This window comes from Physeter macrocephalus, chromosome 20 (assembly GCF_002837175.3).
Source record: "Physeter macrocephalus isolate SW-GA chromosome 20, ASM283717v5, whole genome shotgun sequence".
NCBI classification, from domain to species: Eukaryota; Metazoa; Chordata; class Mammalia; order Artiodactyla; family Physeteridae; genus Physeter; species Physeter macrocephalus.
Window position 1 is genome coordinate 28,534,733 of NC_041233.1, and position 16,583 is coordinate 28,551,315.

The 16,583-nt window shown below is 48.3% G+C and overlaps 1 protein-coding gene across 27 annotated transcripts in view; it reads right to left on the reverse strand.

Annotated features, from left to right (window-relative positions):
- KCNMA1 (potassium calcium-activated channel subfamily M alpha 1) overlaps positions 1–16,583 on the reverse strand; it is a 761,872-nt gene that overhangs the window by 547,969 nt on the left and 197,320 nt on the right. For 26 of the 27 annotated variants that reach the window (XR_003677585.2, XR_003677584.2, XM_055080882.1 and 23 more), the window contains exon 2: positions 14,199–14,360. Coding sequence is in view for 24 of the 27 variants with exons in the window: in XM_055080882.1 (XP_054936857.1) it covers positions 14,199–14,360 (162 nt within the window). In the remaining 3 variants the exon portion in view is untranslated. Of the gene's footprint in view, positions 1–14,198; positions 14,361–16,583 lie in introns of those variants that run through there. The other variant, XR_003677586.2, reaches the window with a different exon arrangement.

The following is a 16,583-nucleotide window of genomic DNA, read 5'->3' on the forward strand; positions in this document are numbered from 1 at the left end:
GCACTGAAACTTTCTAGGAAAAACCGCCAGAGAAATCTACTTGTTTGCAAATCAGGCACAGATAAGAGGAACAATGATGTTTAGTCATTTAGCATTCAAGGAAGGGCTCAGTCCTAACCCCCAAGGATATGGACAGTCTTTGCTTAAATCACGTTCATCAAACTGGAAACGCTTGAAATAGGCAGCAAATTGAGGATTTGTTGTGGTTGTTTTTCAAGCTCATCTAAGAAGTCCACGTGAAATAAAGCTTCATTTTGGGGGAAACTCTGCAACATCAAACCCACTAATACCCACAGTATTCACACCTTTGCTGTACATTTGGGGGCTAGCCTGGAAGCTCCCGCCGGCCCCCTGGGTACATTAGTTACCTTGCTCCCAAAGTAAAAAATGACTCTCACCATGGTAACGTTTCCTTGCTCCTCAACCCCTCCTGGGGGCCTCTGCCAGAGTCCCTGTTTTAAATAAACGTGCCTCTTATGAAACGTTTACAGGTACGAAGAGATGGAGCTGCTTCTGCCCAGAAGAGGAACAGACTTGGCAGGAACTCCGAGACTTTCTCCAGCAGCACTTCCATCAAAGTGATGCAAACAGCAAAGGACAGAGGCCATATCTCAACCAGGGTCGCCCCAAGCAGAGGCTGCTCTACCGGAAAGAAGGCCCTTCTAGTCGATTCTGGTGCCTGGGGGTTACCAAGGCAAAATGTGATGCCCTCAGAGGTTTCTGACTATCTGAAGATGGCTCAAGGAGGGGCAGCCAAGATTGAAATGATTTAAAAGAAGCCAACTTCTCCAGGGAGGAACTGGCCCTTTAGGATGTGACCCCTCCTCCCGAGGCATCCTCCCTCCTGCCCAACTCCACGGTCACAGGCCCTGCTCCTGCCGCCAGATGCTTCCCTTCTCTGCATATGGACATGCACCTGGAAAGGAGTCCAGGAGGAAAAGAATCACAGGAGACAAGTGACAGGCAGAGGCCTAATGACACAAGGAGAGTTTGTTTTTTTTTTTAAAGAAACACAAAGCCAGGGGAGGGCCAGGCAGGATCGGTCCAAGACGATTTCCTGCATTTCTCCAGTTGCTCCGGCAGCTGAGAAAGAACTATTCTTTCTCCTTTTGCAGCTCTCCCAGTGCCTAGCACATTGCCAAGTGCACCACAGGTCTGAGAGAGACCCTTGCTGCCTTTGCTGACTGAAGGACAGCAGAGGGAATGAGAAAACATAGAAACATTTTGGACTCAAGGGAACAGTCTATTGCTACTCCCTCATTTTATCCACAGACATATCAAAACCTTAAAAGGGAATGGACTTGTCCAAGGTCACCAGAAATGTCATGACAGAGCCCAGATTAAGAATGCCATTTTCTGGGACTTCCCTGGTGGAGCAGTGGTTAAGAATCCGCCTGCCGATGCGGGGGACATGGGTTCGATCGCTGATCCGGGAAGATCCCACATGCTGTGGAGCAACTAAGCCCGTGTGCCACAACTACTGAGCCTACTCTCTAGAGCCCACGAGCCACAACTACTGAGCCCGTGTGCCACAACTACTGAAGCCAGTGCGCCTAGAGCCCAAGCTCCGCAACAGGAGAAGCCACCGCAATGAGAAGCCTGAGCACCGCAATGAAGAGTAGCCCCCGCTCGCCGCAACTAGAGAGAGCCCGTGCGCAGCAACGATGGCCCAATGCAGCCAGAAAATAAAAATTAAAAAAATTAGTTTAAAAAAATTATTTAAAAAAAGCACAGTTTTCTGCTGATCACAGTTCCTCAGATGAAAGGAAGCAATGCTCACCTCTGCTCTCATATCCCAAATTGATTTCTAACACCATCACCAATCCCCAAGGCCCAGACTGACACACTGAGTGAAGCTAGGTGAGTAAACTCTTTTCCTTCTTTCCGATGATCTAAGCTTTCTTCCTGCAGAGGTCAAAGGTGGCCAAGAAACCAAACCGCCCGCCTCATGGCAGCTGCCCCGGGAGCCCATGCAGGGGTCTGTGGGATTAAGCAGCCCCTAAATCAGCCGCTCCCCCTTCACAGGAAGGTATTTGTCACCCCTGGGCCATAAGCCCAGGCAGAAGGTTCTGTGAGTGCCCGGCTAGTAGAATTAACTCCAGATAGATCTCGCATGACACAGAAGAAGAATGGTCTGGCCCCCTCCCCTCCCAATGGGATTCCACACCCCTTGCCTTCCTGTGCAAGTTGGGGCCCAGAGGCTAACACACCCAGCAGCCTCATGTGGCCGCCAGGGAGCCGGCAGCCTCTGCCCTGTGAAATGCCCCTTTTTTGTCATTTGGCCTCCGTTTCAAGCTGTTTTTAGTGTAAGCAAAGCCGAAATTTGAGGGAGGCTGATGTGGGAACAGGGCCTGGTCTTCCTCACTCCTTTTCAATGCGAGCCTCCCTGTTTCCCTTAGGACAGCTGCTTCCTCAACAGCCACCAAGAAACACAGGGAAAAAAAAAATGCTGAAAAGAGAACAATGGGGAAAAGATCAAAATTCAGCCTCTTCACTAAAGCAGTCTGGGAAGGTGATGGTTTCTCAACCCTTCAGATTAATTCTCTGGATCCTGGCTTCTCTACAAGTACAAGAAAGCAGTATGCCGAGTCCATTTACTGTCCCGATTAACCCACCCCCGACAAACAAGGAAGGCCCAGAGGTCTGCTTGCCACGGAAGGAGGCACGTACAGTTGACAGGTAACCCGGATGTCCTCAGGAAAGATCTGTATCCCCAGAGGCTTGTGAAGCAGGAACCAAGCTTCCACTCAGGCCCCTGGATCCTCAGCTTTGTAGTGCCCTCCATGTCAGCACGGGGCCAATTTTATGAACTACAATTAATTAGATGAGCAGAAAGATAGCCCTGGTGCTTAAGAGGCCTGGGTGCATTTAATTGAGTTTTCAAGTGCCCTAATTTCCTAAAGACAGACAGAGAAGCAAACGTCCTGTCCTAGTTCCCTCGCTACTCAAACACATGGGAACATTTTCTGCAAAACAATTTTTAGAGCAAATGGTGGATTTCTGTTGTTGTCATTCTTCTCAAGTAGTTGTTTTTCTGGAAAAAGCCTCATTCTGTACCTTAAAATGAGGCTTTTAGTGTACGAATTTGGGGTGTTTGGGGCCTGGAGGCACGAGTCAGTCTGCCTCCTCTGAAAACATGGCCTAGTAAATAAACTTGGAAGCATCAGCTCGCCTGTGGTCCCAAGTGTGACTTTCCAAGCACGTGCTTCCCAGCAACGACAGTGGCTGGTAACTTTGTCATCATCATCTCTGTTTTTGAGTCTCCCTGTTAAACAAACTTCTTCACAGCTGAAGTCGAGGCTCCAAGGAGAGTCTCAGTCCACAAGGATATTTTTCTGACAAATAGGGGCTGCTAAACCATCAGCGTTCCCCGAAGGCCCCGAGGGAAAAGCTAAGTGAGAAAAGTGTCCCAGCCCAAGATGGTGGCTCCAAATACAGGTGTTTCGTTTCCTACAAAGCCTCCAGGGGGCGCCAGCTTTTACTGGCTGGGAGAGGGGGAGGGAAGGGGGAGGGAAGGGGGAGGGAGGGAGGGAAGGGGGAGGGAAGGGGGAGGGAGGGAGGGAAGGGGGAGGGAGGGAGGGAGTTAGTTTAACATTAGTCATGTTAAACTCAGGTCCCTTATGTCCAGTAGCAGGAAGACACAGGATATACGATCAGGATTAGAAAACCTGGGCCCCCAGGCCCGTCCAAAGACGGATGGAGAGATCACAGACTCTGATTTATCACCCAACTAATTCAGAAACCTTGCCACCCAGAAGCACTGTAGCAAAATACAAGATAACGTTTTCACTTTCAACACTTGGGATGATTTCACTTTACAGATTTCGCTAGAAGAACCAGTACGTGTCCAGTGACTTGAATAGCGTCTGACACCTTGCAGGTGCTCCAGGAATGTCTGAAGAAATGGATGAACGGCTCAGAGGAGATTCCTGGCATGTACAGTAGAACGTGTGTCCTTATCTTCTGGTGACTTAACACACTTCCTTGCATCCTTCCAACGGATTTGTGGTTGCTGCCTGCCAAAATGGTCGTTAAAGACATCTCCCCACATCAGAGGGTGCTGACGTACCCTCTGAAACCAGCTCTGTGTTTGTCAGCCTCACCCCGCATCCAGGGATGACTGGATACAGGAACCACAGTGAGTACACTTGACCCTCTTTCCACAAGATTCATCTGTCATACTGCCAGGGTGTTTCCTGTGACACCCGTGCCTACAATGTACAGCTCCCAGGGAAAGCCCAGCCAGCCCTCCGGCCCCGTCAGCTCAGGACAGCTATATGAAGTGAGAATTTCCTGGCTGACTGGACAATGAGTCAGGCTGGTATGAGCCAGCTTCAGAAACGAAAGGGCCTGAATTGTGTGCATGGACCAAACATCATCAGCTGGCTGGACCCAAACCTGGATCCTGGGATACTCAGACCCCTTTCAGATGGCCAGGCCCAGAGGTAGCTCAGCACTCTGAGACGACATCTGAGGTTTGGTGAGGTCTAAGGGCTGCTCCATCCCTGTCACAGGAAAGGGTTTATCCTCCACTCCCTACCCCTGTGTGTCTCCATACCAGCACGTTTCCTCCATGACGTGGTGACTAGGCTCACTAGATAACAACAAAAATAATAGCAGCAAATGTTTAATTAAGCACTAACCACGGAATAGGCACTATTCTGAACATTTTACATATGTTGATGAATCAAATCCTCCTAACAACATTAAGAGGCAGGGACTATTATTATGCTCACTGAACAGATGAGGAAACGGAGGCACCAAAATGAAGCAACTAGCCCAGAGGAAAAGCCCAACAGAGCGGCAGAGCCGAGACTCAGCAGAATGACTGCAGAAGCTGGGTTCCTAACTGCCCTGCAGTAGCACACATGGCAGCCCTCCACGGGCCAAGGCATCCCTTCCCAAGGATGCACGTCCCAGGGAGAGAGGAAAAGCAGGAGCTGGCGATTTGGGGATGCTAAGTGCTCCATCTATCCTTCTTGTTGGTTCCAATCAAATGAGACACCAGGCCAGCTGGAGAGCAAAAGAGAGTAAAAGCCCCAATTCAGATGATGCTGGATCAGCCATGGGCAGGACTCTTATCTCCCAGCCCAGACAGAGAAGCTGAAACAGAGTGAACAGAGACAAGGGAAAGCCCTGAGTGTCCTGCCTTACTTATTGGGCATCCACTGATTGGGTGCTACATTCAGTTCTGCGTGCCAGGGAACACCAATGAAGTTATGTGGATTGGATGGATGGATGGATGGATGAGAGGCCATAGATGGATAAGCAAACAAATGGATGAGACAGAAGAACAAAACAGACACCCACTCCCAGCAAAATCCCCAGAGGAGAGAGAAGCAGCAGCAGCGTAAGTATGGGGTTGACCGAAAAGTTCGTTCGGCTTTTTCCGTAAGGTGTTATGGAAAAACCCGAACGAACTTTCTGGCCAACCCAATACTTGCCACCAGAGGCCGTGGGAGCCAGGGATGAACAGCCGGCAGGAAGCAAGCTGCTCCTGTGCCAGGAGTTTCTTCCTCTCTCCAGAACTCTGCGAGGATTGACTTCTGAAACTCTCCTTCATTCTCACGGCGGGAGGCCAGAGGAGCCAACCCACCAGCTCGTAAAATTAACAGCTGCTCTGTACAGAATATGCTGAAGAGGCTGGCGCATAGAGCATATGGCCTGCAGACTGGAAGCACAGTCCGGCAGCTGGCATGGCTGAGACACCTGGCCTGCAGGTCTGGATCAGGGGTGTCTTCCATGGTAGGGACTAGACACTGGGCGACCGGGCGGGGCCTCGGGGACACTGACTGCAGGAGGTGCAGGCAGGTGGAGGGGGAGACAGAAAGTGACCCTGCTGGAGAATTCCCAGACCACATTCCACTGACCTTGGGAAGGGGAAATTCCTATGCTGAGCCAGCTGTGGAATTTGGGGGGCCACCTGGCTCTGGCCTCTGTGCCCCCATCTCTACCATATCATTTAATTGAGCTTGTGGAAGTAAATGAAGAGGGTCTCTGTAAGAAGCGGCTAGATGGTACATTTTATCCACTTACCTTGAATCATGGGAACAAGTCCTGTTGGCCACTTACAGTGGCCAGTCACAGAGCGGAAGGGGAACTTGAAGATCTGGACTGGGAGTTGGCAAATGCATTCAGTTTCAGGACCCAACAGTGACTATTTTTGGGTGGCGTATTTTGGACTCTGTGGATACTACTCAATTCTGCTGCTGTAGTGCATTGCAAAAGCAGCCACAGACAATATGTAAATGAGAGCATGGCTGCGGCCCAATAAAACTTTGTTTATGAACACTGAAATTTGATTTCACATAATTTTCACATGTCAGAGAACATGCTTCAGATTTTTTTTAAAAACCATTTAAAAATGTAAACACCATCCTGAGCTTGTGAGCTGTACAATACAGGCAGTGGGCCACATTTGGCCCATGGGTTACAGTTTGACAATCCCTGGGGCTGGTTAAATGTTCCCCAAAGTGTGTCCTTTGTGATGCCCACAGATGTTTCATGGGGAAAGGGTCTCATGGTAAAACAGGAGTGGGAAATGCTGGGCCAAAGTCTTTCTGCTTTCTTACTGCAGGACTTCTTCGAGCCTCACACGCTGATACACATTGGACAATCTCAACACGGGGATGAGAAACGAAGTCTGTTCAACTTCCAGGTAAGCATTTTTATTCTGGAGCATCTCTGACATCTTACTTTTCTGTATAACCTAACTAAAGCCATGAGGATGAAGTCTGACCAACCATCAGCAACGGCGCCACCAAATGAGATCCTGCCTCTCTCTCTGACCACCTCCAGTGACAGGCAGCTCACTACCTACACATGGGTTTCCGCTGAATTCAAGTGACTTCTCTGACTTGTTTTCTCACCCCATGGCGCTGGGTCCCAGGTAACAAATCGAGTGCAATCTAGTGCGCCTTTCATCAAAGACAAACTTTCATGTTTAATAATACAAATAAAGCATACCTTCTTTGATTTACTGATTCATACCCCAGATATAAATTCTATTTATGCACAGGATAAAATAAAGAGCCATTATTAAGTCCTGGGAGGGGGTGGATTACCACTCGGTTCCTTTAAAAGAAGCCTCACTTCGAGTTAAAATAAACTCAAACAAGATCTCAATTTATTCCCAACTGCACATAAAGCAGGATCTACCTGTTCACTATGGGGGCATTCTTAGTAAAACTACAAGCCCATGCAACCTATGATCTTTCTGCTACATAGGGCATCGTCTGCAGGGGATATGGACATTTTATGTAGATTTGCCTATAATGTAAAAAAAAAAAAAAAAAAAAAAAAAAAGGGGAGGGGGAAAGGGAAGGGAGCAGAGGTGAGGAAGAGAGAGTGAGACGGAAATGTGAGGTATGTGTGAATTTGCAACCAGGCACCACTGAAAACAAAAAGTAGAGGATGCTAATGAGAACTGTCACCAGCACCACGAGGCACCTAAAGAGAGAAACGAAGTCACTGATGTCACCTATGTGATTAAGCTGTGCCCATGTGCCCTCCATTTTGTTCAACTTGTCCAATTTCAGGTGCAAACAGCACAGCAGTGAATGTATCTGTTTAACTCTATTAGAAGAATAGGATTATTTCTCTTTGAAAGGCGTACTTGTTACATATTTTCTTTGGGGCCCTAGGAGTTAAGGATGGAATGGTCCAGGGTATGCATACTATGTTAATATAAAATGCCACACATGCAGTATATTTAGGAAGATAAAGGGAAAGACTGGCATTTTTCTTCCTCCTTATTTCAACAAATCATCCCCCAGACAGTAAAGCAAGTAGCATATATTTTCAGCTCATGGATTAGATGTGTATGTTTCCTGGAGCAATATTTAAATGTAGTAGCATGGGAATATGAGGAAAATAAGCAAAAAAGAGTCATTCTAAAGGCTCTATCTTTGCTCAAGGAGCTGACAGCTATATTGGCAAGACTAGTCTTTGAAGTGAGCACAAAAGACCGAATCTGTACAGGGGCTGAGCAGCTACACAGCCCAGCCATTTATAGACTTTGCTTACACCTGCAGGCGAGATCATGCTTGTCCACAATACATAGTTTTTTAAGGAGACAGTCACTCTGAGATTAATGTGGAAATTAATATGAATATTCAGAAACAAGGTGCTAATGGAGATGGTATGAGTGCGTGTGTGCCTATATTTATCTGTATGTATCTGTATGTCCATAAATTTCCCCATTATAAATGGCTCACTGGTAGTGTCACTCTTATACTATATTGTCTTAGGAAATCACTTCCTAAAAATTTTCTTTCAATTTCTTAGTTTATAAAATGAAGAGTTGAACTAGACCAAGAATCAGTAAACTATGGCCTGTGAAACAAATCTGGCCCACCGCCTGTTTTTATAAATAAAGTTTTATTGGAACACACTCACACCCATGTATTGTCTGCGCTGCTTTCAAACTACAATGGCAGAGTGAAATAGTTGTGACAGTCTCTATGGCCTGCAAAGCCTAAGATACTTACTATCTGGCCCAGTACAGCAAAACTTAACCCTGAACTAGACTATCTCTAATATTAATATTGGCCTATGATTCTATAAAGTACAACCAAACAATACAAAAGCCCACTCTGTGTGCTTCTTGCCCTTTTTATTTATATATCCAGGCATAACTCGCTTTACTGCACTTCGCAGATATTGTGTTTTTTGTTTTTGTTTGTTTGTTTTTATAAATTGAAGGTTTGTGGCAACCCCGCCTCAAGCAAGTCTATAGGTGCCATTTTTCCAACAGCATTTGCTCACTTCATGCCTTTGTGTCACATTTTGGTAATTCTCTCAATATCTCAAACTTGTTCATCATTTCTTATGATGATCTGTGATCAATGATCTTTTGATGTTAGTAAATGACTCGATCAAGGCCCAGATGACGATTAGCATTTTTTGGTAATAAAGTATTTCTTAATTAAGGTATGTACACTGTTTTTTTTTAAAACATAATGCTACTGCACAGTTAACAGACTCCAGTATAGTGTAAACATAATTTTTATATGCACCAGGAAACCAAGAAATTCGTATGACTTGCTCTATTGCGATACTAGCTTATTGCAGTGGTCTGGAACCGAGCCTGCAACATCTCCCAGGTCTGCCTGTACTGCCTTACTCTTAGAAGGATTTCATTCAGCTCACAAAACTCTATGGAGCATATAACCACACACGTGTTAAGTTCAAACAGGAGGCAAAAGGGAAATGAGAGAACATACTTGAAGACGAAGCCGGGAGGCTGTGAATACATAGAAGGCAAACCCTGAGATGCTGTGTATTTTCAATGGGCCACAAACTTGGCTCCCAGCAGCCACTACAGAAAAAGGGCCAGGATCCCTTTCCCAATTTAGATTGTTCACTGGAGGTTCACCAGGAGGACCACAGCAATCCTGGTGCGAAGAACTTACCCACGTCTGTGCACAAGCAGATAACGTGAGATGTAGTGAACAAAGTCCCCAGCAACACCCTAACAGCCGGGAGGCATCTCAATGGCATTTGCTGCAACACTGAAACGTCCCTCATTGTGGACCAACTCCAAATCCCAAAGTGGAACTGATCATCATCATGTGGTCAATCAAATGCTCCAACTGATCAAAATTTGGTATCCCAAATTTTGAATTAAGCACACACCAACTTAATACACAGAAAATAATAAATATTTTTACTTTTACAAAAAGATAAGGGAAGCAGTAATCCTTGACACTTTGGGGGTGCACTCTGATACAGAATCCCTCGGCCATCGCTCCAAGAGAAGGCCCTATGCAGTCTTGCTGTTTTTGTAAAGCTAAGCCTGAGTGCCGAGGAGAGAGACAAGACTAAGACAGGCTATTCTGCGAACTGGTCAAGGAATGTTGCTCACTTTGATGATGAAGCTCCAAGGGTCAACTATTAAAAGCACCTGCAAATGGTGACTCACATTTGTCACTGTTTACACTGAGCTCTACAACTTCTGATCTAGTTTATCAACGTAAATAATTCACACCCTGGATCTCTGGTGCTCGCTGCCCTATGCCTAGAGCCTGGAATAGCGCCTGGTGCAAGTGACAAATAAATGCTTCCTGAATGAATGATGTGCTCATCTGAGAGATCCTAGACAACCAGTGAATCTACTGATACGCTGAGGTTGTCTTGGCGAATCCTTCCCCAGCTGGGCCTTACCCACCATGCCCTGGTTCTGAAACTCTCACCTGTGACAAAGACAGGTGAGAAAGGGGCCCAGATGTGGAGGGCCCAAGCTCCTGAGCCGTGCGTCAAGGAAAACACATTAAACATGGAAAATGGAAACTGGTGTCTAGTCTCGCTTGAGTCCCATTGTTGCAAGGATAAACACTGGGGCAGTTCAGGACAAACACAGCTTTTGAGTTCTGAACAGGCAGAGCTACTTTCCCTTGAGCATGGAGGCTGCAATATGAAATCTTTTCCTTGCTCAGAGCAAGGACCTGCCTTCTCTACAGGAGAGGCCTGTTCTGAAGGTACTGCCTGAACTCTGAGCTGCCTGCTCTCTGGGCAGTGGAACTGCTCCATCCTGAGGGCACCAGAGCAGCCCAGGCGGCATTTTCTCCAAGGAGACCTTCGGAGAGCAGCTAGCCTCATGGGCAGTCCCAGGCAAGGAGGCCTGGGTGCACCATGCTCGTCCACACAAATGTTAAAAGAATCAGGTCAAGCAGCCTCAGGACCTAATTGGCTCAGAGACAGTAATGTCAAAATGTCATAGCTGGGCTTCCCTGGTGGCACAGCGGTTGAGAGTCTGCCTGCCGATAGAGGGGACACGGGTTTGTGCCCCGCTCCGGGAAGATCCCACATGCCGCGGAGCGGCTGGGCCCGTGAGCCATGGCCGCTGAGCCTGCGCTCCGCAACGGGAGAGGCAACAGTGAGAGGCCAGAGAGGGGACACGGGTTTGTGCCCCGCTCCGGGAAGATCCCACGCCCCTGAGCCCTGGCGGCTGAGCCTGCCATTCCCGCGCCTGCTCTCCTCCACGGGAGAGGCCGCAACAGTGAGAGGCCTGCGTACCGGAAAAAAAAAAAAAAAAAAAAGTCATAGCCAAAGCAAGAGCTGACAGTGGCTTCAAAAAGAAGGTATTATCTTCAAACGGGAAGTAACAACACGCGAAGAGCACTGGACGGGGAGTCCGGAGGCCTGCAGGTACTAGCCTGGTTCTGTCACCTCACTGCCCTTCCTAGGCCTCGGTTCTCTCAACTGTAAACTGGACACGAATTCACTGATAAGACTGGTTTTGTGGCTTCCTCGTCATGAACCCCTACAACACAACAGCAGAACGGGAGATATGCAACGAATACAACATGGTCCTTGCCCTTCAACCTGGTTATAATGTATAGGGCTTAGCGCAGTGCCTGGCTCCCAAGATGCTCTTAATGATGTCGCTGTCAGCAGTAGTGTCCAGGTGGCTGCTGGGTGCACATGGCCTGTGGCTTCTACTTCCAAATATCACACACATCACCTACCTGCCTCCACTGCGTGGTGCTAGCTCAGGCCTTGCCTCACTGTGTCCACTGCAGCAATCCTCTCCTGTTGTGTCCTGACCCAGGAGCTCATTGTCCCAACTGTCCTAGCATCCCTGAGCTCCTACCTCACCAATTTAGTCTCTACTTGCCCATTTGTGCTTCTCTCGGCACAATCACCAATCCTGATGCCCCTCCCTCAAAATCTCCTTTTCCTGCAAAATTCAGTCCAAAGTCTTTAGCTCGGCATTTAAAGACCTGACCAGCTGTCTCCAGCCCACTTTCCCAGTCTCACTGCCCCTCAGATGCCTCTGTGTTGGCAGCCCAGGCCTCATTCCCACAGCACACCATGCACTTGCTCTTTTCCTGCTGCTCCCTCACTGTGGAATCATCTCCTCTCTCCTTTGACTTTCAGGATCCTAACCCACATTGCCAAGCTCAACTCAAATGCTTTCTGTTTTACTAGGTGTTCTTCTTAGCTTCTGGCCCACTAAGTGGTCCCTTGTTTTCAAGCTCGGCTATGTTTTTATTTTTGATATCGTCTCTATCATCAAATGTGCTCGGTTCATCTTGAAATGGAAGTTTCAGCTCAAAGGCTTTCCCCCCATGAAGTCCTGTGAAGGTTTTCTTGACCCCCTTCTTCCCCACAGAGGCCTCCCCACCACACATTCACAGGCAATGTGTGTACTCCTAGCATTTCTCCTCCAGACATTCCTTCAATAGCTTCCATCCACGGTGCAATGGAATCAGGATCATTCCTTGATTTTCACGGGCATGAAAAAGCACCTGGCTCAGAGTTGGTGTTCAGTATCTCTTAGATGATATTGAAGAAGATAATCAGAATGGTCCTCGGTGGCCACAGGGAAGCACCAGGCATCACATAGTGTACAACCAAACTGTCTGCTGTTTCCCATCCATCACCGCCGTACATATAGAACGCACTGCCTCTATTTCATCCCATGTGAATGCCCAGACCCAGAATTCAACCTCCTTAAGTTTTCCACGCAGAATCCACTCACACACAAGTGTGAAAAAGCAACAGGGACTTTACAGAAGGCTCTGGAGGGGAGAGGAGGGTGGCGGTCACACAGCACAGCCCACGACTAGCCACCTTCAGTTCCTCGTGAGACACTCAGGACTGCCCAGTCTCTCGTGGGTCCCACCGAACCAGACTGTCCCCTCCGTCTTCCTCCACACAGCAACTGGCCTCACCGCTTTCTCTCTCCTCCTTTCCAAAATCCCAGCTTTAAGTTGTTCCGCTTTCTATTTTGCCACCAATTAACATCAGCCAGGGCTTCATACACAGATTCTTCAGAAGGCTCAGCTCCCAGTGGTCCCTCAGTTAACAGAGCCCTGTTCTCCTTGAAGGCTCTTCGGCCACCACCTTTGTGACTCAAGCGTGACATTCAGTGACTTACTCCTTCCCTCGAGCGGTTTGTGAGATATTTATCCCAAACATAATGTAGAGTTCCCCCCAAGAAGGATTCTGATGGGTGAAATTTCACCATCTCCCAGCATCTACGGTCACCTTCCACTGAGTTTTTGCCATGAAACATCAAGAGCGATGGCGTCTATCTTCCAGCTCCCCTGCCTGATCTCTGATCCCCCCAACCATCTGGACACCCCCATTCATTCTACCTCTGAGCCAAATGACTCGTGACCGTGCCCCAGCATCAGGTCCAGGAAGGGCAGTCCATACAAAACAGCTTCCAGAATCACGACAAGTTATTTGGAATGCTACATCCTTCTCAGGGAAACTCTTGACTCTGATCAGACTCGAGAAAGCTGGTGGACAGGGCTACCCAGGGAAGGAGCCCACCTACGGCAGGAACCTGGCCTGACCAGGGTGACCGGCTCATGCCTGTTCGCCCACAACTTTCCCAGTCTTTGTACCAAAATAACCATGTCCCAGGCCCCCCAGGTAAACAGGGATGGTTGGTCACTACAGGCTTGTCCCACCCACAACCCTTGCCAAGAAGCAGGAGCTCAGGAGGCCCGTCAGTGAAGCCAAGCTCCACACAAGCAGATCAGAGAGAATGCGGGAAATGCACAGAGGAGGGGCAGGATGAGCCTGGGCTACAGGTGGGGCTAGGAGACAGCCTCCTCAGAAGTAAGGTCACACGAGCAACGCTCCAAGCACGGGGCCAGTAGTCTCAGGTGGGCTGCCAACGAGTTTCACCACCAGCATGACTGAGGATTTCTACCAGGAGCAGGATCCTGATCACACCGGGTAGGAGACTAGAAAACTATGGAGGCCAGAGGACAACAGTAACATTCTCAGAAGGCCACCAAACACACACACACGCTCACTCAGAACTCCCTGGACTCCGGCATTTATGGAGCCTCTGCAGAATTCTGAGCACACGTTTCTTTGACCCTTTCTCCTCTCCAAGACTGCCAAGCTGTGTGCATGTGTGTGTCTGTGTGTGCACTGTGTGTGTGCACGTGCACTCCTCTTCTGCTAGCAGAGGAAATGCTCTACATCCTCTCCAACAGACCCTCTCTGCCCCAAACAGTGGCCCACTCTGCAAATGCCCCACACATCACTGGCTCAGCTGTGCACAAAGACCCCCCCATGACCATATGACCACATGTAAGCACTCGCCCTTCACCCCCACCTCCCAATATCCAATGGCCTGGAGAAGACCCAGCGAAACATCACATCCCCATAAACAGAGAGATCACGGACCAGATAGCAGACTTCCTCGTGTGAGGAGGGAGCTGGGGACTCACCAGGACTCTGCCGGTCAGCGTCTGGGCAGATATCATCACCCCCGCCCAGTCTTTCACGGAGGTCATCCAGCCGACCTCGGCTGCCACCGCCTCCTCTTTTTCGTCCACTGGCTTGAGAGTGCCATCCGCCTGGCTTGAGCCATTGTTAATCTTCTGGGCCTCCTGGCAACAGAGAGAACAAGGGTTGAGACGTAGCCACCAAGTGGATTTAAAAAACACAACCTACCCAAAAGAATCAAAGCTAGACGGGCCCCCGCTGAGGTGGGCACTGGTTTGAAGGTACAGGGGTTGGGAAGAAGGGACGGATTATGGCTTTGATTGTTTTTTTTAATCTTTTTAAAAAGGATCTTTCCTTTGTTTCCTCTTAAAATATCTGTGTGAAAGAAAGAAGAATAAAATTATTCTCTTCTTATTTTAAAGAAAAAAGTCCTAAAACTCAGGAGGGAAACCATCCTGTCTAGGGTCACAGAGTGGCTAGACAGGAAGTGAGGTCAGCATTCTGTAATCTCCACCTGCCCAGCCTTCATACCCTTCTCACAGATGCACCCTACTTTCCTAAAAAAAATCCCCATCTCCTCATCTCAGTCTGTGTGGTTCAAAAGAGACTGAAGGTCCACACTGTCTCCAGGAATGGAGATTGGTCAATCAGACCAGTCCATCCCTCTGGCAACAGCAATTGGGCCAAGGATGGTTATGTGATCCCATGCCAACCCAGTATGACTCAAGCCTGGGACTTTTGCTGGAAAGAATAAGAAAGGTAATTAATCCTTCCCTGAGAATGAAGCCACCACAGAGGAAACTAGAAGTGGCAGAATACTGATGTCATCATTTGAACACCTGGATCCAGCTGTGCCTGAAATCTACACCAGACCTTTTTAGTTACAGGAGGAAATAAACTCCCCTTTGTAGCTCAAAATGTGCTCGAGGATCAAGGCTGACTTCATCAGATAACTGAGCCCCACATGGGGTCCTAAACTGCACACTTCTGCATGCACTGTGCCCTCTGCCTAGAATACTCTTCTCCCACAGAGGGTCACGGCTTACTCCCTCACCTCTCTCAAATCTTTGCTCAAATATCACCTTTTCAATACTTCTTCTCTGGCTACCCTTTAAAAATTCCAACTGTCTTCTGACAGCACTGCCTTTCTGCTTTGTTTTCCTCCAAAGCACTTAAAATTTCTAACACACTCCATAATTCTCTTACTTATTTCATTTACAGTCTGTCTCCCCCAACTGCTGAATCCCGAGTGCCTAAAAGAGAGCCTAGTATATGGTTGGCTCAATAAATATGAAAGAAGGAATAAAAAGGGTTATGAATGTCAGCCCCTCACTGACTAGAGAGCCTGGGCTTAAGGGTTGCCAAATAAAATACAGGAAATCCAGCAAAATTTGAATTTCAAATAAACAACAAATAATTTTTCAGTATAAGTACGTCCCAAATATTGCATGGGACATACTTATACTAAAAACACATTCATTGTCTAAAATTTAAATGTAACTGGGCCCCCTACTCAAATAACCACTGAGATTATTTTTTGCAGACACAGATGTTTAAAAAGACGCCAGCAAAATTATGTTCAGCATTTAAAATGCTAGAATTAATTAACAAAACAAACTGACCCTGGGGATCATCGTGAACTGGAGTGAGGAGGAAAATCCAAAGGCAGAGGTGAAAATCTGCAGTGAGTGGGGCTGGGCCAGAATGAGGAAAGGAGAGCTGGGAGGCACTGACTGAATCATCCTCCTGGGGACTTGCAGGCAGGCGGGAAGCTGCTCCTGATGCCTGGTTCTCCCCCGCCAGCCACCCCGACCCAGGGATGCTGGGCAAACTGATGGGGCATCAGTAACACCAGGCGCTCGTGTTTAATTTCCAAGTGTACTGGGTTCCCCAGCGCTGGAACAGTCCAAAAGGAGGCCTGGGGCGGGGGCACAGGGTGGGCATATTTGGGGGCCACCTGCTGACATCTGTGGAGCCAGCTGCCCAAGCCACCTAAGGCCAGTCCCAATGACCTGTTAGGGCCCCGAGTCTCAGCCACGTGGAGACTGCACAGGTGGGAGTCCTGGAAGAGAAAGAGACCCTGATGCGTGGCACCATTTAGTAACTGAAGGTGTAGATGCAGGTCTCCTGCCCCTCCCTTGTACGATGGGGACAATATTGCCTGCCCCCTAGGTGTTGGCCGGATTAGAACGCAGTACACGTTTCATGAATTCGTGTCACCACCTCCCTCTTCTCCTGGAAGCGCACACACTCTAGCGGTGGTTCTCAAACTTCAGTGTCAGAACCACCTGGAGGACTTGCGGAAACACAGAGTGCTGGGCCCCACTTCCAAACCCCCGTTTCTATCAAGTTCCCAGGTAATACTGCCGCTGCTGCTCTGGGAATCC